The sequence below is a fragment of the Cajanus cajan genome, chromosome 9 (assembly GCF_000230855.2).
Source record: "Cajanus cajan strain Asha chromosome 9, NIPB_CcT2T_4, whole genome shotgun sequence".
Classification (NCBI taxonomy): domain Eukaryota; kingdom Viridiplantae; phylum Streptophyta; class Magnoliopsida; order Fabales; family Fabaceae; genus Cajanus; species Cajanus cajan.
The window spans coordinates 12,541,703-12,568,846 of record NC_138525.1 but is presented as its reverse complement, the minus strand read 5'-3'; the positions used below and the strand labels follow the sequence as shown (position 1 = coordinate 12,568,846).

Sequence of the window (27,144 nt, the reverse complement as noted above, 5' to 3'; positions counted from 1 at the left end):
TGACATTGCAATCTTTAGCCATGTGACCCACCTTGCCACATTTAAAACACGTATAGTTCTTTGTAGGACAATCCCTTATCATATGTGGGCCTCCACATCTATAACATCTAACAGCTCCTGTAGTAGTCCCCATTGGTTTCTTATTAGCATTCCCAATTTGAAACTGAGATGGTCTCTTTTGAGGATGTTTCCCCCTACCAAATCCAGATGATCCCTCTGGACCCTTTGCCATTTTATTTCCTCCTTCAAATCTCTCAACTGTTTTTGCCTTTTCAACTAGAACTGGGAACTCCATAATTTCCATAGGGACAATAGTCTTTTTCAGTTCAAATCTTAAACCCTCACTAAACTTCCTGCATCTCCAGGCTTCAGTGATAGCTTGAGAATAATATCTAGCCAAGTGTTCAAACTTGACCACATACTCTTGTACTGACATATTTCCTTGATGCAATCTCAAAAATTCAGCTTCTTTAGCATACCTAGCACTATCTGGAAAATATTTCTCCAGAAACACCTTTTTAAAGTTATCCCAATTTACCGCTTCACCTCTAGCCTCCATCATAGCTTGAGCACCCTTCCACCAGAAGCTAGCCTCACCCACTAGCATATAAACAGCATAATTTAGCTTCCTTTCCTCGGGGCATTGCATCACCATGAAAATTTTCTCCATCTCCTCAATCCACTGGTCAGCAACTTCAGGTCCATCAACACCTGTAAATTGAGGAGGATTCCCTTTTCTAAATTCTGACAAGCCCTTATATTCATCAGGTACTTCAGTCCTAGCTGCTTCGGCTGCAGCCCGGTTAGTCTCCATCTGAGCCAACAAGGTATTCTGTTGTCCAATAGCAGCAGCAATTAACTCCATAGCTTGAGCAATTTGCCGCCCATCCATGCTTGAAGAATTATTAGAATGATTTCCCCTACCAGCCATCCTAAAAAAAATCAAGGAATTTTATGAGTTTACACTAAAACTCATAAGAAATTCCTAATCAAGATCAAGAAACTCATGAAGTTCCTTTCATTTCCACACAACGGAAATGCAACAAGACCATTTCCCACAAACCCTAAAGAGACTTGACCAGCTCTGATACCAAAATTGTAACGACCCGCCCTAGGCCGTCACATCAATAACCAACCAAAATAAAATATATGAAATAAAGAAAATAGAGCAAAAGCCAGCTACGCTAGAGTGTAATTATACAATAGCATATAAATTGTTTCCAAAATATATAATATAATCTGCTATAGCAGAGTCATCATCCTTAGCAAAGTCATACAGTAATCCAAAAGATAATATAATAAAGACACCCTAGGTGCTGGTCAAGCTCTAAACCTTGCTACTACTCAAAGCAGCTATCAGAAGACTTCTTGCTATCCCAAGCCTCACACCTGATCTGCTCCCCCACAAAGTGAGATCATCACAGTCCAAACCACATGGAAAACATGCAAGGGTTAGCACATATAAAACCAACCATAGTACATGATAAAATATCATTAAACAGATATTTATCCATAATATATATATATCCGCACCAAGGAAATAAACCTTATAAATAGTTATTTCCATGCCAAATATAAATCAAATCTAAAATCCAATGCATACAATCCACACCATTTGTATACATATTCCACATCCCGAAACAAAGTCACACCACTGTATAATTATTCCATGATCTCACACCAACATATACTCACAATGTTGGCCTCAACACCATCCACCAAGTGTTGACACGCACGCTGAAACATATCAGCAACCCAGGAATCACACCTGACCTCTCATGGAAATATACAGCTGGAATTACGTCGTCACGTAACCCTGGTGATCATGGCCACTTCATCCATCGGTATGACTCGGCCTGGCCCTCATACCGGTAGCAAATAGAATACTTAAAGGAGTACTTCAGAATCCACCTAACATCTGAAGTGGTTTATCATATAACCTTTGGAAAAGTTCCACATTGGAATCCTCACCATGGGATTCCCAATTTCATACTTTTCCAAAGATTATATCCTGATCTCACCAAGAGATCTAATCCATACCATAACCTTACTCCTTTAAGTCCTATTTACTTTTTCCAAACCACATACACAGCATATTCCATAATTAAACATAACCATAACCATGCCAATTTGTCAATATAATAATAATATAAATATCCAAAACAACCATCAATTGATCCAAATTATACTATATGAAATGAAAATCTCCACATAAAATAGCATATTAAAATTATACTATTCCTATCATGGTCATACGCACTAGATTAATTTTATAAGCACTACCCTTACTTAGCATACTAGATTAATTTTATAAATGCCACCCTTACTTGTATAAACCTGAACTGAAACTCGGGCAGAACCTCCACCTCTCTCCTTAAACAAGAACCGAAACTCGGGCAGAATCTCCTCTACTGGATTCTCCTTCCTTTCTCTCCTCTTTCCTCTCTCTTTCTCCCTTTCTCTCTCTAGGAATTTTCTCTCTCAAGGCATACATTCCCAACACCCCAAGGCCCCTATTTATAGCAAAATTTCGCCACCTAACCAGAACGGCCCGTTCCGGAAACGGAACGCCCGTTCTGAATCCATCAGAACAACGTAAATTTTTCAACTGGAACGGCCCCGGAACGGCCCGTTTCGAAACCCAGCAGAACGGCCCGTTCTCCTTTCGGAACGGCCCGTTCTGCAAGGAGAACGCCCTGTTCTCCAAGCAGAACGGCCCGTTCTCCTTTGGAGAACGGCCCGTTCCGGCCCTGTACTGCACAAACCCAGTACACACATTTTTCTCTTTTGGAACGGCCCGTTCCGCTTTTGGAACAGCCCGTTCCAAAATCCGAAAATGCCCCAAAAATTTTAATAAAAATTACGAAAATGCCACCGATAATTACTAAAATGCCATCCAATAATAAAATTACAAAAATACCCCTATACCTTTGAAAATTTACGAAAATGCCATAATAATAAAATGGGTATTACAAGTTACATGAGGGAATTGGGTAGAGGAAGAACCCCTTAAGATTATGAGAAATTTTAGAAATATTTCTGTTTGAAGAATTATTGGCATTATTTGATTCTGTATATATTTAGGACAATAAATATATAATTTGTTTGTAAAAATGATGCTCTAGGAGAGAGAACGAAATTATATAAAAGTGCCTGTAGGTTAGGTTTTGGAAAAATTAGATTATTTCTGTTTGAGGAATTAATTATACCATTAGATTCCGTATGTGTTGAGGATTAGAAATATATATTTAAATCGTAAGAATGATGATCTGGGAGAGAGAACGAAATTGTAGAAAAGTGTCTGTGAGCTATAGGTTTTGGAACAATTAGGGGTTTTACTGTTTATGTTGAAAATATATTAAATTGGTAATTCCGTTGTTTATTATATTAATTTATGAATATCATTGTTATATTATTTGGTAAAAATTGATGATTTACATGTGAATTACTTGATACGTGTGAAACCCATTATTTTGGACATATCTGATATATGTATGAAATTGAATTATGAGATGTTGTGTGGAATGTGAATGAGATGTGGTTGTGGTTCTTCACACCTATGACTAGGGGTGAGCACGGCCCGAGATTGTTACATGAGTATCGTGACCTTGGTTAACATGTCAGGGGTGAGCACGGCCCTAGGTTAGGGGTAACGTGACCTTGACACAGTGTTATATCAGGGGTGAGCACGGCTCTGGATTGTTACATGGGTATCGTGACCTTGGTTAACATGTCAGGGGTGAGCACGGCCCTAGGATAGGGAGAACGTGACCTTGGCACAGTGTTATATCAGGGGTGAGCACGGCCCGAGATTGTTAAATGGGTAGCGTGACCTTGGCATAGTGTGAAGTGCAAGATTTGTGATGATTGGTTTGATTGAGAATTATGACGTGATGACAATGCATGATTGATTGAAATACGATACGTTGAAATATTTACGAATATTAAATAATATATTGTGTTTTCTTATGTGCTATATATATAGATGTTTTCTTTTCTCACCGTGCGATTTGTGGATATTTTAGGTGAGGAAGATCTGGCTACGAGTGGTATCTAGAATGCCAACGGTTGAATTGTTGGGATGCTCTGATATTGTGACATCGGGGCAAGAAGGATTTTTAGAACATAGGTTTTTATTGTAAATGTTATTTTGAAAATAATTTGAAAACTCTTGCATTTCATTTTTTTGTTATTGTGGTTATTGAAGGATAATTTTTAAGATTCTCATGTGAACCCTTTTACCGAAATTGAAAAATTTATTTATAAGTTTTTATTCTTACAATATATATGTTGGGGTAGTAAGGGTGTCACAAGATGTGCTTAGTTGCTTACCAACTATAACCATGGTATGTATGTGGCAGCCCCCTTTATTTCTTCCATTTCCGTTGTTGTTACCACAATTTTTAAACACTTTGCAATTATGTTTTTCAGTTGCATCGATCCCTCATTATATACAAGTGTGTAACACTACAAAAAAATCAAGTTTTAGCGACCACCAAAATCGGTCGCTATTTAGGTAAATTCAGTCGCTGTTACATTCAGCGACCGAAATAGCGACCGAAAAAATCCGTCGCTAAAACCCTGGTCGCTATTTTAAATAGCGACCGAAATTTTTTCCGTCGCAATTTAGCGACCGAAAAATCAGTCGCTAGACATTAAAAATCCGTCGCTAATATTTTGGTCTCCTAACTTCTCGAGACCAATTTTGCGACCGATTTTTTTGGTAGCAATTTCCGTCGCTAATTTTTTTTATTTATTAATAAAAATATTTTAAAAATCAGTCTCTAAATCGGTCGCTAAAAACCTGAAATAGCTACGAATAAATTCGGTCGCTATTTCGGTGGCTAAAAATTTGAAATAACTACAACTTATTTTGGTCACTATTTCGGTCGCTAATAACTTGAAATAGCTACGAATTATTTCAGTCGCTATTTCGGTCGCCAAAAACAGCGACTGATAAAATTCGGTCGCTAAATTGGTCGCTACATTAATCGGTCGCTAATTCAGTCGCAAAATAGCGACCGAAAAATATCGGTCGCTAATTTCGGTCGCTATTTTGTATTTTTCTTGTAGTGTAATAGATATAACTGTATTGTAAACCAGAAAAATCACAAAAGTAAATACTTCTTTAATGATGTTTACTAAATTTTCGAAGGCAATAATAATTACAAATATCCAACTGTACCATGTTCAATGATAAACGATTGCCTTTTTCTTTTCCCGAAATCTTTTTTCTACATCTCACTTAAATGCTTATGTGTAAAAAATATGGGACAGAACAGGAACCATAATTAATCAACCAAACTAGTATAAAAATGAAAAAGATTGCTCTTTCTCAAAATTTCTGTACGAGAAAATATGGTTGCTTCTTCTACCACCAAATTTATAACAAGAGGGGTTTTGGCTGACCAAGAGTCACCTTGGATCAATGGAAGAAAGAAAATACAAAACTAATTAATACTCCCTCCATTGCATAAGTGTAAGTTATTTAATACATATTAAAAAAAGCTAATATATATATATATAATTATAATTTTACAAAATTAATTTTATGATTAATCATTTTTTTTAGAAACAATAGAATACAATAATAACTTTTTATATAATATGTTAGTATTTTAATATGTGTATTACATAAGTTAAATGTTTATTATATATAACTAATTAATGTTTATAATAAATTATATATACAAAAAAAATATTATGTATAAATATAAATTATACGTAATTTTTTATAAATATATATTTTTAAACATATAATTAATTATATTTTAAATGTATGATAAATAATTTAATTATAATATAAGATTATTTTAATTTATTGATAATTTACTTTAAAAATATTAAAAAATTCATATTTAATATATAAAATTGATTATTAAAAATATAAATAAAAAATAAATTAATAATAATTAAAAAACTAATATAACATTTACTTTAATTTTTTTTAAATAGGATAATTATTATGGAGACGGGTTTTTGAACACACTTTTGGCTTTTTGTTAGTCCGTCAATGCTTAACTTATTGATATCACATTAATATTAATAGTCAATTTTCATGATCATTCTTGTATGCCGAATATTATCATGACACGTCATTATAACTTCTTTTGCACGAAGCTACATCAATATTATGTGTCACTTTTCTGAAAACATTTGTTTTATCTTTCTAGTACGTGTATTTTCGTTTCACCCTGATTTTTATTTTTTCCATGACTGGCATATAAATAAAGAGAAAATAATTTGTATAATGCAACTTTTAAACTATAACATAACATGATATATAAATTTTAATTTCTCTAACACGCGAAGACGAAGATATTAGAAGAATATCTAATGCAAGATTTCAATGACACGGGTGAAAGGTACGTGACTAATTAGACATTAGTCAATAAATATTACATAATTAAGAGTTAAGTTTTAAACGAGTTGAATGGAGTGTTTATAAAAGATACTTTTTATTTGATAGGAGTAGTGACTTAAAGGAATTAATGCTTTCATAACTCTATGACGGATAATTAATGAGAGACAAAAAGAAGAATTAAAAAGGTGAAACCTTGCTAATAATTAATTTTATCAAAAAAGTTCACTGAGTACAAGTTTCTCTCTCAACCATATACAATAGTTTGAACATGACACCTTTAAATCTAAGCATGACTATTTGTGCATTTCAAATGTTTAATATTTATCTTATGAATGGGTCACGAACGAGATTGATCGAGAAATGGAGAAAAGAGACAAGGAGAGAGACTCACCCCTCGTTCACCGAATTGGCAGTATATTAAGTCTTTCTATTAACGGGTGGAGCCGGATGCAATTTTTCTTCAATTCTTAGTTGCAAAGTCTTTCACGTTCACTGCGACAAAGTCCTACAAGTTAATAGAGAGTATATAATATTAAAAATTAATTAACATTTTACTTTATAATTTAGAATAAATAAATATTCTTGAATATTTAAGATTAATTGCTTTTCCCTATGTTGCCGAGTATAATGAATAGTTGCTTATCATATATAATGTAATTAAGATGAATAACCTTAATAACGATATGAAGTGAATTATGAACTCGTGACGTATCATCTACTTGGTATTTTTTGACTAAGACTCATTGAGATCCGGACATATTACAATTAGTATAAATAGTGTCACATATCAAGATAAGATTATTGTTTATGATATGTTCGTATTTATTATATTAAGTGAGTTATTTACTTAAATATTAAAGTATCTTTACAAATATATCCCTTTGACATAGTAAGATAATCGATTTAAAGAGTAAAAAGTAAAGAAAGCATCGAAGAGAGAAAACATGAGGTATTTCAAGACTGATATAATATTTTAGTTAAAAAAACATAAAACTTATTTTAAGAGCTGAATTTTTTTTCTGTATAATTTAAATTTTAAACAATTTTTTAAAATCAATTTAAACTAAATTATGTTTTTGTTAGTTTTTTTTTTTAACTATATAAAATAAAAGTTATACAGATACAAAGTTATGTATTTTTATTTTCTTGGTTTTTATGAATAGATATAAATTTGAAAATATCAAAGAGTTTAAAATCTAAGATATTTTTAAATCTGAATGTGAAATGAAACCTAAATTTTTGTGTAATCAACATATTAAAATTAGATATTAGGTATTTAATTGAAATTGTTTAAAATATATAGAAATAAAAGAGTAATTAGTGTATTAAAAGGTGTTTATATACCCAATTGTCATAAGTTAACGAAATTTTAACAACTTTAATGAGTAGATGATTTAATTACGAGATTTTTGAATTATAAGGATTTTTTTAGAGTGTTTTTAATTATTGGGACCTGATTAAAATTTTTGGAAAAACTATAGGAACTTACAGATTAATTTAATAAATTATTTTAAAGAATAATTAAATTATATATTTTAAAAAATTAAATAATTTACTTTCTTAATTAATTTTAGTCATTGAATATTCATAATATTTGAACAAACGAATATTATGAATGCAAATGTTTATTAAATCCACCTAATATCAACTCTGGAAGATCATTATAGAAGGAGATGTCAATGTCACAAAATTAGAGAACCAACTTACATAGGATGACTACAACATATTGTAGCTTAACACCCAAGCTAGATACATATTGGCTTGTTCATTATCTAGAATCGAATACAAGAAGTTTTGTAGCTGCAAAACAATAAAAGAAATGTGGAAAGATATCAGGATAATTCATGAGGGTACTGAGGATGTCATACATAGACGAGCTGTCACTCTTCAAAGAAACTATGAGTTGTTTCCCATGAATAAGAATGAAATCATTGATGAGATGTTTGGAAGATTTTAAACAATTATTTATGAGGTAAAATCCCTGGGAACTAAGATTTTCAAAGCTCAGAATAATCTCAAGATCTTGATAGTCTTTCTAAGATCTGGAAAGCTAAAACCACGACCATATTAGAAGCACGTGATCTAAAGATCCTTACCCTTGATGAGCTTCTAGGAGCTTTAAGAGTTCATGAGGTTCACTTGAACAATAGGGACCATTTTAAAACAAATGATTATGTTGCTTTAAGAGGTGATGAATCTAGTAAGTGGGAAAACGATAAAGTTATGAAGGTTGAATCTAAGCCCAATAGCCCAGATGAAAGTTTTGAAACCTCAACAATAGATGAGATATCTCTTATGTCCAAAAAGTTTAAGAACATGCTTAAGGAAAAAGGGAAGATTGGGGATTTTACACAGAGTGACAAATTCAAGAAACTTGGCCAAGATGACAACAAAGAGGTCATTCGCTATAAGTGCAAGAAGCATGGACATATGAAGACCGAATGCCTTACACTCAAAAAGCAATGGACCAACAAGAAAAAGGCCAAGAAAATTTTAATGGCCATATAGGAGGATCTGGACAACTATATTAGTAGTTCAGACGATGAGAAAGCCAACATTTGTCTCATGGTAGACGCAGGCACAAATGATTTAGGGATAGATGTAAAATCTGACTCCAACTCTTATTTTTCTAATTATTATAAAGAGGAAGAGATGCCCTACGAAACTCTTTTGGCAAACTCTCATATGATATCTCCTGAGTGTAAAACATTTAGAGAAAAATGTAAAGTCTTAAGAGAAGAAAATGACAAACTCAAGAAAAACATGATCACATGCTACTAGAGAGATTTATATTTTCTAACAAGAGATCACTAGCAATGTTTCTCCTGAGATTACAACACTATAAGCTAAAAATACAAAACTTAAAAAATATCTTCCTAAATTTGTGGAGCGGTCTTCTAAAATGAACATGTTTTTAAAATATAGAAGACTCCAATTTGACAAAAATGGCCTTGGGTTTGAATCCAAATCTAAGACATCTCACTCCAAACCCAAGAATACTTTCTATCTAATCGGCGAAAAAGGAAAACAACCTCCAAAATATAAAAATAAACAAAAAGGAAAGTCTAAGGTCATGTATACTAACAAGAAAAGACCCAAGAAAATTTGGGTATCAAAGTCTAAGATAATCTCAATTGTAGATATCTTTAGTAGGAAAAAGGAAGGATTCACATTGGTATCTAGATAGTGGTTGCTTATGACATATGACAGGAGAAAGGTCTATGTTCCTAGATCTTCAACCTCATGAAGGGCATGTCTCATTTGGAGGCAATAGAAAAAGAAAAATTAGAGGTACAGGTAAGATAGGTAAAAATTCTATACCTAGTTTTCACAATAATTTATATGTTGAAGGTTTACAGTACAATATGCATAGCATAAGTCAATTTTGTGATAACGAATATATTATGATCTTTGACAAAGATGCATGCATAGTTAAGTAAGAGATAGATTTGTGCTTTTTACTGCCTACAGGAAGAATAATCTCTATGATATTAATGTAGGTAATCTGGGCAAACAGAATGTAACAAGTTTGGTCTCCAGAGAAGATGAAAGATGAATTTAAAATAAAAAGCTTAGGCATGTCAATCTAAAACATATTTCAAAATTAAGCAAAAAATGTTTAGTAAAAGGATTGCCTAAAATTTCATGTAAAACTCATCTTCTATGTGAAGCCTGTTAGAAGGGGGAAACAAGTTAAAAATTGTTTTAAACCTAAAAAGATTATTTCCATTTTTAGACCTTTAGAATTGTTACATATGGATCTGTTTGGTCTAACTAGAATTTTAAATCTAGGTGATGAGAAGTATGTACTAGGTAATGTTGATGACTATTCTAAATATACATGGATATACTTCCTAACCCACAAACATGAGTCTTTCAAAATATTTGAGATATTCTACAAAAGAGTTCAAAATGAAAAAAATTCTAATTTTAAAATTTTTTGCGAAAAGAATGATGTTTTTCACAACTTTTCTTCCCTGAAAACACCTTAACAAAATAGGGTAGTTGAAAAAAGAATTGAACTTTACAAGAAATGGCTAAAATTTTTCTTTATGAAAATTCTTTGCCAAAACACTTATCGGTAGAGGCTATTAATACAACTTGCTATATTCAAAACAAAATATTAATTAGGCCTTTGATAAATAAGACTCATTATGAATTGTGGAGCGGAAGACGATCCAACATATCATACTTTCATCCCTTTGGATGTGAGTGTTATGTCTTAAACCCTAAGGATCAACTTTAAAATTTTGACTCCAAAGTGGATAAAGGCATCTATAGAGAAAAGATAGACACTAGAAGGAGTTTGAATAGTATATATAAAAAACTTGCATGTTTTTAAGTCAGTGAAGTAGTATCTATGACAGACGAAGTGTTAGCAAGAATAATCAATGAACACAAGAAGTTTTTATATTAGTTCACCTTAACCATCAAGGCTACATCCAATTTTCAATCAAACTAAAATGAGTTCAACTAAATTTTAACAAAATTATAAGTTTTTTTTTCACCAAGCCACTTCTGCCTCAAACACAAGTGTTCTTTGATTGGCCTCTTCAAGCCACTACCAAAGTCTTCTTTTTTACAAATAAGTCTCTCCAAGCTCAACCCCAAGTATTTTTTTATAGATAAGCCTCTATGGGCTCTACCTTATAACAATGGTTATAAAGGTATTACAAGGTTGCTATTGTTGTCTCCTTAATTTAGACATGATAATAACAAAAGTTTAAGTGCAAGAGATCTTTTGAAGAATATTTTCTATGTATGTGGTTCTCTCTTATGTTGTACGTGTTCCATGTGTGTCTCTTGAGTTTTAGAGCTTCGTATATAGTAGCTTCCAAAGAGATGATTGTTGCAACTTCTTGAGAGAGAGGAAGTATCCAATATTGGTGTCGTTCACCAAAACGTACTCCTTATCTTTGATAGATCAAGCTACGCATTAGAGCAAAGTAGAAAAGAGAGAACAATTGGAAGTAATGTCAGTGTGCAACAAGGATGTAGAGTTTTTCTTGTGTCTTTTTCGTAAGATTCAGGATCTTTGTCTTTTGTTCTAATACTCTACATACCTTTGTACACCTTTAATAGAATGTGGGTTCCATGACAATGGCTTTCAATCTATTAAGGTATAAAGCATTCATTTGAAAATTCAAACGTGTCAATCACAATAAATAATAAACATTAAGAACATAACAAACAATTGTATGCTTCATTTGATTTGCTTCGTCTTACAAACGCTACTTCATCTTACATAGTCTAAAATAGTGAATTTTCAAAAATTATTTTTTGTCGAAAGACGTAGAGTTTGTTATCATTAAAACTTACGAAAAATGAGGGATCTAAGATCATTTTTTGACTTAACAACATCTTTCTTTGAAGATACCTCAAAGGCATATAGAGTATTCAACTCTACAACTTTATAGTAGAAAAATTTATTCATGTGACATTTAATGATGCTCAGACAATTGATAGAAAATTATCATATCTAAAAAAGGAATTTAAAGATTTACAAGTAAACTCTGAAAAGATGAATGAGGCAAACATACTAGTTAGAGATAGCTGAATCTAAAAAGGAGATGAATTAGTCAAATGAAGCTAATTCCAAGACTCACAAAGATTGGAAGTTTTTCAGCTATCATCCATAGGATCAAATTCTTAAAGATAGGACTAAAGGTGTCAAAAACAAGGTATTCTCTCAAAGACAATGTTTCCTATGCTTTAGTATTAGACATTGAACCAAAAAACATAGATGAAGATCTTGGTGATAACGAATGGATTCTAGCAATGGAAGAATGACTCTATTAGTTTGAAAGAAATGATGTCTAAACTCTAGTTCCAAAGCTAGATCATCAAAGCATCATTGGAATAAGATGGTTATTCAAAAATAAGCTAGATGAATAAGGTAAAGTTGTAAGAAATAAAGATAGATTGGTAACACAAGGCTACAATATTAATAGGAAGATATAGATTTCACGAAGACCTTTGCACCTATTGGAAGCTATCAAAATTATATTAGCTTTTATAGCTCACAAAGATATTAAATTGTTTCAAATGTACATAAAGAGAATTTTTTTAATGGAATAATTGAAGAAGAAGTTTATGTTAAACAACCTTCTGATTTTGAAAACCCAAATTTTAAAGAACATGTTTTGAAATTGTAAAAGGCTCTTTATAGTCTCAAACAAGTCCTTATGGAGCTTGGTACGAAAAACTAAATAGTTTTTTTTGAAACAATAATTTTGTGAGAGTTAAAATTGACACAACTCCATTTAAATTGGTTCAAATTTTATTATAGTACAAATTCATGTTGATAATATTATCATTGGTGTTATTAATGAAGCTTTGCGTGAGAATTTTTCTAAGCTGATGAAGAATAAATTCGAAATGAGGAGAACTCAAGTTCTTCCTAGGTTCCCAAATCATCAATTTTCTATATTGGTTATGATTGTATAAACCTTTGCTTTTAGTCTTTATAGTCGTATGAATTTTCCGTGTTATTCTCTACAAAAATAGATGACGGAATTTAAAAGAGAAAAAAATGGTATATATAAAAATTAAAATGAAATGTATTTAAATATAAATATTATAAGGTAAAATTTATAAAAGTATAACGACGAAAAGAGGAATTAAACAATAAACATGGCATGCATACGAGAATCTGTACTGTCATCGTATTCTTTCTTTCTCTCGATCACTTTCTTCCTCCTTTCAATGCCTCTCAATTGCGTCATGCAATGTCTACTATGTTATAATCTTTGAACTTTCTTTCTGTATTTTTGGCTCAGAAAATTCTTCATTAATTTTACTAATTAATAACTAATAATCAGCCAACGCCGTGAGGAAAAAAAATCAAATTTTGAAGTTTATAAATAAATGGAACTCTCATCTCTCAGACCACAGTGCAGCGCAAGCAAAAGTACTCAATCATCTCCAAAAGCCTGTTTTCTAACTTGTTACTCAAGGTAATGGAAAACTTGCAACTGGGTATGTTGGGTTTAGCCCTGGTAGTAGTAGTAGTAGCTGCTGCACCTGATGAAACCCTCCTAGCTGGTTGCACTTCCACTTGTGGAGATATCAAAGTTCCCTATCCATTCGGTATAGGCTACTCATCCACACATGATCAACAACCTTGTTTCTTGGAAGACGACTTCAATCTCACTTGTGTTGTGCCCAAAGTGTGTGGGTATCCTCCAAAGTCCCACATTGAGTAGTTTGTGTTGTGCCAAAGTGTGTGGGTATCCTCCAAAGTCCCACATTGAGTAGTTTGTGTTGTGCCAAAGTGTGTGGGTACCTTCCAAAGTCCCACATTGGGTAGTTTGAAGAAGGGTAGTGGTAGAGTACTACTATAAATAAAGGGTGAGGGTTTGTGTTTACTCACCACAACAACATAGGTTCCTTTGAGTGTATTAGGGACTTGGGTAGTTGTGTGCAAGTGTAAGGTTTCCAAGTTTTTCCAGAAAACTTGTGTGAGAGGTTTTGCAATTTTGTCCTTGTAAAAATTGCTAGTAAAAATTTGTTTGTGGATGTAGGCAAGAAGTGCTGAACCACGTTAATTCTTGAGTTTGTTTTCTTTAATTTGTTTCTCTTGTTGTGTGTGCTTCCGCTGTTGCAGTTTTTATTTTCCCTCTGGTACCCAACAGTGGTATCAGAGCTGATGGTCTGATCGGGAGACCGGCTCGGTGGTAGGTCTCTGGGGAATTCTTAATTCTTAGTATGCTCTGTGGTTGCAGCATTGTCTGATCTTCCACATCAAAAAAGAATTGAGGTTTTGCTCAAGGGAGGAAGAGAAGCAGAGTACCAGGGAGGAAAAGAAGCAGTACGTGGGCCAGAGCAGAACGGTGCTATGACTACGATGAAGTTAGATGTTCCTTTGTTTGATGGGAGGATAGGGCAATGCACAATCCAGGACTATTTAGTACAGCAGGGTCTTGATTGTGCCTTAGAAGAAGAAAAGCCACGTGAGATGAAAGATTCAGAATGGAGTACAATCCAGAAAAAGGCAGTGAGCACAATTCGATTGGCACTAGCTCCACAAATCAAAGTGACTGTGTTGAAAGAAACCTCTCCAAGGAAGTTGTGGAATTTGTTGGAAGGCAAGTTTGCATCGACGACGTTGACCAATCGATTGATGATGAAAATGGATCTGTACTCGCTGAAGATGGAAGATGAAGGTAATGTGTTTGATCACATTAATAAGTTTAATGAACTGGTATCTAGACTGATGAATGCAGGGGAGACTATCAAAGATGAAGAGCAAGCATTGTTGATATTGGCTTCTCTACCCAAATCTTATAAATCACTAGTGCAATCATTGCTAGCTGGGAAGAGTACATTGCTACTAGATGAGGTGATAAGGGCGTTGAAGGAGAATCAACAAATGATGGGTGGTGATAAATCCTCTGGAGACAGTCAGATACTGCTAGCTAAAAGCGAGCGAGGAAAGAAGTATGGTGATCAACATGGTAGAAGATTCCAGCCGAAAGATATGAGTAATGTTCAGTGTCATTACTGTGGAGAGTTTGGTCACATTCAATTCAAATGTCCAGAATTCAAGGAGGACTTGAAATGTATGAAGGAGAAGAAGAAGAGTATTCCTTCTGTAAGTGTGGCCTGTTATGATGATGGATTAATGTGAGACCTTGGATGAAGGGAGGAATGTTGTGCCCAAAGTGTGTGGGTATCCTCCAAAGTCCCACATTGAGTAGTTTGTGTTGTGCCAAAGTGTGTGGGTATCCTCCAAAGTCCCACATTGAGTAGTTTGTGTTGTGCCAAAGTGTGTGGGTACCTTCCAAAGTCCCACATTGGGTAGTTTGAAGAAGGGTAGTGGTAGAGTACTACTATAAATAAAGGGTGAGGGTTTGTGTTTACTCACCACAACAACATAGGTTCCTTTGAGTGTATTAGGGACTTGGGTAGTTGTGTGCAAGTGTAAGGTTTCCAAGTTTTTCCAGAAAACTTGTGTGAGAGGTTTTGCAATTTTGTCCTTGTAAAAATTGCTAGTAAAAATTTGTTTGTGGATGTAGGCAAGAAGTGCTGAACCACGTTAATTCTTGAGTTTGTTTTCTTTAATTTGTTTCTCTTGTTGTGTGTGCTTCCGCTGTTGCAGTTTTTATTTTCCCTCTGGTACCCAACAACTTGCGACAACTCCAACTTAATATGGGGTAAAAACATCCCTGTTCTAAACATAAGCGTCCAAGCTCATCATATGGACGTATCATTTTGGGTAGCACGCTTTTGCGATGATTCAGACAAAAACAATCCCTCGATGACAACAGCTGCTACTTTCAGCATTTCAAGGACAGAAAACAAGTTCCTGACTGTCGGCAACGACAGTTATGGCTATCTGAATAGCGTTTTCAACGATGAAACTTATTCAACAGGGTGCTTAACGAGATTTTATGACAACGATGTGGGGATTGATTATGGAACATGTTCGGGAATAGGGTGTTGCCAGGTCGAAATTCCTCCTCGTATGAGGAATATCAGTATAGAAGCATTGAACTTCCCCGATTCAACAAATTACCAGGGCTGCACCTATTCCTTTGTTGTCAAACAAGGCTCCTATAATTTTTCTACCTCTCATTTAACCAGTTTTCCAAACAAGACGCTTCCTTTGGTTCTTGATTGGAGCCTAGGAGAAAATAATTGTACTAGTTTTGAGAGCAACAGAGGAGAGTACGCGTGCAAGGAGAATAGCCATTGCAACGACACAGACACTGACTTTGGTTACCGATGCACATGTGATCATGGATATGAAGGAAACCCATATCTTGGCTGCACAGGTAATTTAATTTATTTACCCAAAAATTAATTTACCAATTTTCTTTATATAATTCAACAGTGGAGGTTACATGTAATTTAACATTTCTTCAAGAAATTTGATTTAAAGATTAACTCATCCTTATAAAACAAATTTATAAAATGAGAATTATTTTTTACATTTATGTATTATTATATTTTTATTTCTATAATAGATATGAGATTTTCAATATTTAAACTCATTATTTTTAATTTTAAAATTGTTGAATAATTTTTTTTGTTGATATTTTTTATATGATATTTATGTTTTATAAATAATAATTATAATAATCTTTTAAAATAAATTGACTCGACTAACTCAAGTCCTAATCCTCACAATTTTACTGACTTGCAATCGTAATGCTGTTTTGGATTAACTAAGAAAAATACCACTGTTTTTATTTTTTTGCTGTTTTTATGATTAGTTATTTTTACTATTTATCTTATTATCTAATAATCCTTTGCTCTGCTTTTAGCAAAAGATAGCGAACGTCACAAATATCGGGAAAAAAAAGGGAAAAAAAACATTTTTTTTAATCTTTTTTCCATCTTCTTTTGTTATATCCATATTTTGGAGATAATTAGAGATTCATGTATGTCAAGAGGTCAATGATATCTTTGTTTTAGACTTTCAAATTGTTTAAGCACTAAAATATTTATATATATTTTTAATAAATTATATTATTATTTTAAATTTTATGATTTAATCACAATATGTTATTTACTACTATATTTTTTAAAAAAGTTAAAAAGAATATTTTACATCTATATATTTTGAATTATACCTCTCTTCACCTTAAATTTAAACTACTGAAATTAATTAGTAGAGTATAAAGTTAGTGAATAAATTTATGATTATTATACAAAAATATTTTATTGGTGAAAAATGTTAATAATAAAGTCACATATTTAACTAAAAAATTTTAAAAGTAAATTAAATTAAAAGTTGATTATAAAACTTTGTTTAGCCTCATAATTTCTAGACACACCGATTGTAAAGTTTGAACTTAATTATTCTTTTTTGCACAAAATTTAAATTAGGGACCTCTCACTTGTTCACAAATTTAGTAAAGTAAAACAAAGAAATAAAGTGTTAAAAAAAAATAAAAACTCGGAGTAAGTATATATTTAATACTTACCGTGTATTTAGAATTTTTCATAATATAGTTTTGTTTCAAAATTTAAAACTTTACGTACATTTCCCGTATATAGTTTTATGTCAATTTTCTATATATAAAAAATAATAAATAAGTGAATTTGTCTTTCCCTACATTTATCTCTCTCGTATAATCTATAACATATATAAAAACAATATTTTAATTTGGTGTATATAATTTATTGAATAATTTTATTCTTATAATAATTGTCAAACTACTCTCTCTCACTATTTCTCTTCCACAATTTTTTATTTAATTTATATTTTTTTGTTACTTTCAGTAAACCTTTGACTAATCAATAATATATATATTTTTAAAATAATAAAAATAGATAGTACCTCTCCTCCACTAGTCTAAAAGAATGAAAATAAGAGTACATATTACATAGGAATAAAATTGTTTCAATACATGAATATCTCTCCTATTAATTATTTAAACTTTGATTATATGTATGATGCATTTGTAGATATTTTGGAATGTTCGACCAGAGAACACAATTGTATAAGTGAACAAAATTGTAGAGAAATCCCTGGGTCTTTCCGATGTTTCTGTCTTGAAGGACAAATCGGAGATGGAACAAAAGAAGGCGGAGGATGCCAACCAAAGCACCGAGATGATGTATTTATGAAGGTCGCCATTGGTAAGAAATTAAGCTCATTTCACTTTTGTTTTTTTCCTCCCTTTTTGCCCTTAAACTAAGGGTGTATTTGTTACGATTTAAAATGATTTTTTCTTATATAAAAAGTAAATGGTAACCAATCAAGATTTGTATTTCAATATAAAAAAGTCGTGATGTTCAAATAGGACTTTTCCTTTTCTTTCACACACGCCTGACACACACACACACACACATATATATATATATATATATATATATATATATATATATATATATATATATATTTTTTTTTTTTTTTAATTGATATTTTTCATTGAAAAAAAAATTATTGCAATAAAAAAAATATGAACTTCAATTGATTCTTTTATAAAATAAATTTTGTAAAACATTCCAGTAAAATTTATACACAATATATTCTCCAACAATCTTATCCACAACTTTGATAATTTGTAACTTTTTTTTTTCTTCACGATCATCTTTCTCATCTTTATGATTTTTTTCCCTTTATCTTCTCCTATATACTCTTTTCTCTCTCTATTCTTTATTCTTTCTCCTAAATTTATTTTATATCTAAATTTATCAATATTTATCCTTTTGAGTTATAATATTTCAACTTTATTTTATAACTAATAAATAGTATATCTACTATTATTTTTTTATTTCTTAAACATTTTAAATTTGAGTAATATTTATTTATTTTTATAAAATTATAATATTTTATAATATATATTTTCAATGTTATGAATATCATATTTTAAGTTTTTTTTTCCTTCAAACTCAAGAGCTTCAACGATGTTAATGTAGGGAAAAAATATATATAGAAAATACTACTTAGGAGTATAAGAAACTTAAAAAAAATGCGCTGGTTTTACTTTTATTTATTCAAATATTATTATTTGTTATCTTTTTTATTAATTATATCCTTTTTCTATAAAAAAATGTTATCCTTTGAAATCTCATAATATTCATTCAAATATTATAAATTCTTATGATATAAGTTCTTAGAAGTCCAAATTAAAAAATCTTAAAATACTTGTTACGTTCATACAATATTTTTTAAAATTCACGTTAAAATAATCTTTTAAGATTCCAATCTAATATCCCTAATATTTATCTTTTTAAATATTATTTTATATAAATGCTCAATTCGACAATTGCATTTATTATATGATGAAAACAGGTGTAGGTGTAGGATTAATTGCACTATTTATGGGGACTTCTTGGTTGTACTTGATATATGAAAAAAGGAAATTCCTCAAATTAAAAGAGAAGTTCTTTCAACAAAATGGGGGCCTCATTCTAAAACAACAACTTTCTACAAAAGAAGGCTTATCTCGCCTTCCTACAATTTTCACAGGCGAGGAACTTAAGAAAGCCACTAACAATTTTGATGAGGACTTCATCATTGGTAAAGGTGGATTTGGTACAGTTTTCAAAGGATTTCTCTCAAAGAACAAGATTGTCGCTATCAAAAAGTCCAAAATAGTGGATCAGAGTCAAGTTGAACAATTCATTAATGAGGTCATTGTACTATCACAAATTAATCATAGGAATGTGGTCAAACTCTTAGGTTGTTGTTTAGAGACAGAAGTTCCTTTGCTAGTCTATGAATTTGTTAACAATGGTACCCTTTTTGATTATTTACACAATGAAGGCCAAGCAGCTAATGTATGTTGGAAAACTCGTTTAAGGATAGCAACAGAAGCAGCTGAAGCTCTATCTTATCTACACTCAGCAGCTTCGATACCCATCATCCATAGAGATGTGAAGACTGCTAATATACTCTTAGATGACAATTACATTGCCAAAGTGTCTGATTTTGGAGCTTCAAGATTGGTTCCACTTGATCAAACTGAGTTGGCCACAATTGTGCAAGGAACTATTGGCTATTTGGACCCAGAGTACATGCAAACAAGCCAATTGACAGAAAAAAGTGACGTATATAGCTTTGGGGTAGTGCTTTTAGAAATTCTAACAGGGGAGAAACCTTTCTCTTTTGCCCGCTCAGAAGAAAAACGAAGTCTTACAATTCACTTTCTATCTTGCTTGAAAGAGGATTGCCTGTTTAAAGTTCTTCAAGTGGGTATTTTGGATGATGAAAACAAACAGGAGATCATGGAGGTTTCTATTCTTGCTGCCAAGTGTTTGAGACTTAAAGGGGAGGAAAGACCAAATATGAAGGAAGTGGCAACGGAGTTGGAAGGAATAACACGAATGGGGAAACACTCAAGGAATAATGAAACCCAAAATTTTGAGGAGAATCAATACCTACTTCATGAGACATATAACACTTGTGAACATGGTGAAAGTAGTAGCCATCAAAATACTGGGTATGATAGCTTGAGAGATGTTGAATTAATTGACTTCGGTGATGCAAGATAATTAACGCACTTGGACAATAATATGCTTTTTTGCTTTAGTTTATTTCAACATACATGATATTTTAACTTTCATTTCATGTAGTATGTATGGATATAATTTAGACAATGTTCAATATATGATATTTACAATAAAATTTCTATGTATTGCTACAAAGTTCAAATTACTTGTGTCCATTTAGCTAACTTGTTTCAAACTCTTTGTTATTATATTTTCTTTATTTTATATAAAACAAAAAAAAAGTCAGGTGTAATATTGATTGATTGTTTAGGAATTGCTTATAGATGCACTAATATCAATTTGCATAACAACTCTATTCATGAACAGTTCATAAACATGATTGGGAAGAAAATAATCTAGAAAATTTAAAGAGTATGGAAAAAATAAAAATGAAAATAAAAACTAAGGTAGTTGGTGTTCAACTAAAAGATTAAATAAAAAAGCTTCCTCAGCACTCACATTCAACTAAAATGATTAAAAGACATGCTTTGCATCAGAAAAAGACAAACAAATCCCTCAAACCATAGAAAGTGTTGATCAAGCTCAAGATGAAGACATAGTTTTAGTTAGTTTTGATGATTACAAATAAGTCTCTTGAAAGATAAGAGTTGAAGTTGTACTTTGTTTTGTGTTTTGAGCCTCTTAAAAGAAAAAAGTGCAAGTGATAACTTTTTTAAGTGTTTAAAGCCTTGTTGCTTGTGTGTTTTGTGCGTGCTTGGTATGTAACTTAACCTTTTATCTCTATCTAAATAATGATTGATAATCAAAATAAGTTTTAGAATTGATTTGTAAAGAGGAATAGTATAAAAAATGAAGATATTAAGTTTTCACTTAAAATAATCGATTATTTGCTTTATTTTTTAGTAACCTGAGGAGTAGTTGTTATAGTAATCGATTATTCAGCAAAATAATCGATTATTTCAAAAGCTAGTTTCTTGAATAATCGATTATCATTGAAAATAATTGATTAAATTATTCTTAGTTGATTTACAGATCTGCTAAGAACAAAATAATTGATTATTAATGTAAATAATTAATTATTTTTGTCAGAAAACTTATATGTATCATTTTTCATATATAGAACAAAGAAACTTGAATCTGTGATATCTTTTTTGAAAACACTTTCTAAGAAACATTTTTTTTTTGCAAGAAGAGGTTCTTTAACCTTAATGGTAACCTAAAGAAAGATTTCAAGAATTGAATTAATCATCATATTCATCGAGTGAAAGGATAAACTACTTTAGTTGATTTACCTACTTTAATATGTTTAGTACATTAGGTGAATTCGTTTCTAAACTTTTGTATTGTGTTTTCTTAAGTAGGTTTCATAAGAAGGGAAATCTTGTAGTGAGGTGCTACAAGTAAATGCTTTTTCGGGTGCAAGAAGTGATTTATTTAATAGTATAGAAGTGTGTTGCATGTGGTTGTGGTATTGTGATTGTAAAACTCCTAATATTAAAGATTAGTGGAAAACCTTAATTGGATTGATTGGGAACTAAATATAGGTCACAAGTGAATGTGACTGAACTAGTATAAATTAGTAGTACATTTTTCTCTCTACCTACACTTGACTATATATTCTTAGAATTCTATTTCTATGTTTGTTGTCATATGTTATGAGGCATAAACATTGTATATAGAATTAAGTGATTTTAGACTTGTATTGAATCTGAACTTAGTATCCTATTATAGCTATCGATTAATATACTTCCTTGGAAAGATTTAGAAAAGTTTTTCAAAACTAAGAAAGTTGCACACGAAATTTTTAAGCAACCAATTCACCCTCTTCCTCTTGGTTAAGCCATATTTTCTAACAATTTGGACAGAAGTTAGTAGATAGGTGCCTTCTTTTGATACAGCTAGGCATGATATAATTATTTGGGAGCATTCTAAGGAGAAAGTTTTTTTTCCTGTAAATTAAGTCCGGTTATGAAGCATCAGTTCATAATCATCTTCTTCATCTAGAGTCAATCTTTAAGCTTATCTAGCAATGAAGAGGCCTAGAGAGAGTAAGAGTCTTTTGATGAAGAGTAGGCCATGATAGCTTTTTGATGAACTTTAGTAGAGTTAAGAGGGGTCTAGCATCATAATCAACATGTTAGATTTGCATGCATGGAGTAAAAGACATGTCATATGTTCTTAGGGATTGTCTTTATGTAGTGATAATTTGGAGTAAGATTCTTAACAAGAACTTTGATGTGAATTTCTTCATAAATAGTCTGTGGTCTAGTTGCATAAAAATTTGTCTGGTGTGATCTGATACTCACTGGACTAGGATACCAAATTTGCCATCTCACTTGGCTCACTTTGGAAACATTGTAACAAGACATCTTCAATAGTGTTCAACAAACACTGGATAAGCTAGTGGTAAAAATCAATGCACGCACCACTGTCATCTTTGATAGTAGCATTACAACTCATATGGGTAGGTATCAAATAGATTGCAACATGGTTCAACATTCTACTCCTCATTGGTCGAACCCTCCAATGGGACTTTTCAAGCTTAATTGTGATGGTGACGTAACTCAACAATGTGAAGCTTATTATATATGGAGGCATAATTCAAGATGATTTGAGGAGGTACGTCGTAGGATTCTCTTGTTGGCTGGGTAGATGTTCTATTATTCAAATTGAACTTTGGACTATTTGTCATGGGCTTCGACTTATTCAGGACCAGAGGTTGGGCAAGAGAATTTTGATAGTTAGATTCAGCTTTATAGCAGTGAAGTTCATCAATGAGGGATGTGTTCGGTCTTATCCTTGTTATGACTTGGTTCAAGAGGTTGTCAAAATAATGCAACAAGAACATGTTATCGCTTGTACCTACACACTACGTGAAGCTAATTTAGTGACGAATGCTTTAGTCAAGAAAAGACTACTCTCAAGAAAAGGTTTATCAATATATGAATCTCCTCCTGCATTTATTCATGTTTTGTTACAAGAAGATATGTCTAATTTCTCTTCTCCACAATTATTTATCTCTTCCTTAAAAGAGTTAAAAATTGTAAAATTTTATAATAATTTACGATTAATTCATTCTATTTTTTCCTTTTTAAAAAATAAATTTATATATTTAAATTATGAGTCAGATTTACAAATATCCTATCCTATCTATCTGGAAATCTTGATTCGATCATTTTTTCGATTGTTCATACAATATATAAGGACCGTTACTAAAAAAAAAAAAATTACATACTTGATTGTATCGTGACTTGTTGAACCTATGAATCATGCTTGTGCGGACCCTATCAATTCCTTTGAGATACATTCTTCTGAATTATAATTTGAGTTATTTAGTCTCTTTGATTAAAAAAAACAAAGGATTGAATAAAACATACACTAAACAAACATAATATAACAATACTATTATATCCTTTTGATGCATCAAATAATAAACTGTAACATGAGATAATTATCCTATCATATTGGCGCCGCTAAACGAGCTTACTCGGAATTAGAGGACGTGACTCGTAGACCAAGTTAATCAAGTCTTCGTCAACCGTCGACATTGTTTTTTTTATTTGTGCTGAAAGAAAGAAGACAAAAAACTAGAGAACTACGAGGGAATAATATCTCAGACAAGTCTCCGTCTAGCGTCAACATGTTTGTCCTCTTCTACACGTAACACACGTATAAGTATTTGTGCAATTTTTTCTTGTTTTTTCTTTTACTATTAAACTATCTAAACATGTGGTACTCGTACAACAACTATAACATTTTCATATTTTTTATAATAATCTACATTTTGACTTGTCTTTTTTTTTTCTTAAAAAAATAACCATTTTAAATAAAAACAAGTATTCTTCTCAAAAGGAAGTGCAATTAGATTTCATAACTTAAGAAAAGACAAACATCAGAAGAATTTTTTCTAATTTTTTAAATATCTAAACATTTATTACATATTTAATATTTTAATAAGAATAGTTATAAGAGGTATATTTATAATATTGTTAATTATAAATTAAAGTTTTATTATTATTTTTATATCTTTAACTATATAGTCCTCGTCGGTAAAGGGTAATAGAGAAAAAGAGGAGGGAAGAGAAGGTAAGTGTAAAAAAAATAAAAAATTTGGTATTGTTTGGTAAAGAGGAATTGTGAAGAAAATAGGATAGAATCCAAAAAAAAAAAAAAAACTTTTCCTCTAAAATGAGGAAAATTGTGAAAAAAATTTACTTTTTATAAAAATAAGGAAAGAGATTGTATATAATATATATATAATAAAAATTATATATTTTTAAAATAAATTTATAAATAATTAAACTCTTAATCATTATAAATACATATAATAATAATAATTTTATTTATTATTTTTAGATAAAGTTATTTATAAGATAATAAACCCCAATAATAGTAATAAATAAATATAACAATAATAACAAAAATAATTTGCATTTATTATTTTTGTATAAAATTATTTATAAAAATTATATATATATATATATATATATATTAATAATAACAAAATAATCTAAACTATATTATAATTATGAATATTATTTATTTTATATAAAACATAATTTTAAAATACAAAATTTACTATTTCTCACTGAATTTCACTTTATCAAATAGCTACAAATTTAATTAATTAATTAATTTATTATTAAATTAATTTTTACATATTTTCTTCTATTTCTTTTTATTTTTTCTCCTCTGCCAAACAAAGGAGAGAATGAGTCGTAGACCAAGTTGATCAAGTCTTCGTCAACATGTTTATCATCTTCAAGACTTCAACACGGACCATATGTATAAGTATTTGTGCAATTTTTTCTTTTTTCTTTTTTTATTTTCCTATTAAACTATCTAAACTGGCATATAAAATTAGTAGACTATTCTCTTACTTATTTTAATGTTAGATGAAGTCAATTTTTAATTATAAGTAATATATATATATATATATATATATATATATATATATATATATATATATATATATATATTATTTGCATTCACATTTGTAATAATATGTTTGCATTCAGGTGTATGAACTTGAGGAATCAAAATTTAAATATCAATTATAGTTTAAAAGTTGCATCGATGAAAATTATTTTTTTTCTAGATTTGTGCCAATTTATCCTATAATAAATTCCAATTTAATTTCAAATAATTATTAAAAAAAATTACACTGTTTTCTTATTATTTTTTACAAGAGATAAAGGGAAAGGCAAAAGAAGGAAAAATTTAATATTTTCTAAATGCTAATAATCACGTGCTATGATAATATTTAATGATATTGCTTTTCTTTTGGTGCTGTTGCGTATAAAAAAGTAATTCGATGAGAACGACTATTAATGACTTAAAAGTACAGTGCATTGACTGAGTGATCAATTTTGAAACGAATCAATATCATTTTGTATAGGGGTGAGGAATGGGTGGGTTTGGTTGGGTTCGGATGAAAAATGTTCAACCCGTTGTAAACCGACTTTAAAAAAATGTGACCCATATCCGACTGACTGAGCTTTCGATTTGAGGCGGTTCGAGTTGAAACGGATTCGGATTTAAGTGGGTGGGTATAATCGGATTTGAATTTTTTTGTAGACCAATTTATCTTAACGAAGATGAAGCTTAAAACGATAAAAAATATTTTTAAAATAGTGTATAAAAATAGAATGAAGGTGACAATAGATGGTGTAAATAGATTCGTAGTTGAAACATTTACAAACTAAAGAAACAAAAATAAAAGATAACAAAATTCATAGTTGTTACATGGAAAAGAAATATAAAGTTAGATTACAAAACCATAAGAAATCACAGTCACACAAAATGTACTCAAAATGGAGATAAGAAGATGGAAAAGAAAGACAAAGAAAGAAGCAAAAAGATAACTCTAAAAATGGACTAGTGTGTTGAGAAGTTGAATGAGGAAGGAGAAGACAAAATAAATATCTAAGTTATGAGAAAAAGGAAAAAAATAAGTTACAAATTGATGGCTATATTATACTTGAAATAAAGACTTTTAAATTTGGACCATTGTTGTTTAGTTATACAAAAGTAATAAAAATTTAAACTTATCTCATTTTCGGTTGGGTTCGGTTTTTAGCGGGTTTAAAAATTCAAAACCGAACCCGCCCAATATAACTCGTATAAAATCAAAATTTTAACCCGATTTACCCATAAGACTCGCCCGAACCCACCCAAAAACAATATTTTTTTTCGGGTTTTTCGGGTTCGGTTCGGGTGTCGGTTTAATGCTCACCCCTAATTTTGTACACCACAAAAAAAAAGTTGAATACAAAAAAATAAAGCACCGACAGTTTTTTTTTAATTCTCTATTTGATCATCATAATTTTAGTTTTTAATTTCTATGATTAAAACTATTTATTTTAATCTCACATATATCATTTTTTATTTTTATCTTTTTTAGTTTCTATAAAAATAAGAAGAGATTAAAAGGAAAAAAAAATAGTATATATATATAAAACTTAAATTGAAATATTTTAATTATAAAATGTAAAGATATTAAAAAAAGTTATATAGTGACACACACTCTATAGTGATACAATATTTGTCATAAATTATTTTTATTTACACAATTGCACAATATATGTTGATATATTGTTAAAAAAAATATAAGTATAGTCTATAGTGAGACAATGTTAAATCTCAGGGATAACAAAAGATAGGGTCCGGGTAGGGTTCTATATATAGTACCCATTCCCAGCGGCGGACCTTCTTAGTAACGGGGGAGCCACGGTTCCCCCAAAATTTTCTATAAAAATTATATATATATATATATATATATATATATATATATATAAAATATTATATTTGTATGATTATTTTATGAAATGATTAATGAATGATAATATTTTTTTAGATTTCATTATCACGTA

The 27,144-nt window shown here is 30.8% G+C and overlaps 1 protein-coding gene across 1 annotated transcript; it reads left to right on the top strand.

Moving 5' to 3' along the window:
* The first annotated feature begins 15,523 nt into the window (after nt 1–15,523).
* LOC109807271 (putative wall-associated receptor kinase-like 16) lies at nt 15,524–20,466 on the top strand. The gene is made up of 3 exons (XM_029273158.2): nt 15,524–16,140; nt 17,780–17,953; nt 19,113–20,466. The coding sequence occupies exons 1-3, from the start codon at nt 15,564–15,566 to the stop codon at nt 20,312–20,314; spliced, it is 1,953 nt and encodes a 650-aa protein (XP_029128991.2). The 5' UTR covers nt 15,524–15,563; the 3' UTR covers nt 20,315–20,466.
* The last annotated feature ends 6,678 nt before the right edge of the window (nt 20,467–27,144 follow it).

What these genes read in the sequence shown, in the direction of transcription:
- LOC109807271 (XM_029273158.2), top strand. Translation starts at nt 15,564, where the DNA reads ATGGACGTATCATTTTGGGTAGCACGCTTTTGCGATGATTCAGACAAA. An exon ending in CCCATATCTTGGCTGCACAG is followed by an intron (nt 16,141 to 17,779) that starts GTAATTTAATTT and finishes ATGCATTTGTAG; the next exon opens with ATATTTTGGAATGTTCGACC. An exon ending in ATTTATGAAGGTCGCCATTG is followed by an intron (nt 17,954 to 19,112) that starts GTAAGAAATTAA and finishes TGATGAAAACAG; the next exon opens with GTGTAGGTGTAGGATTAATT.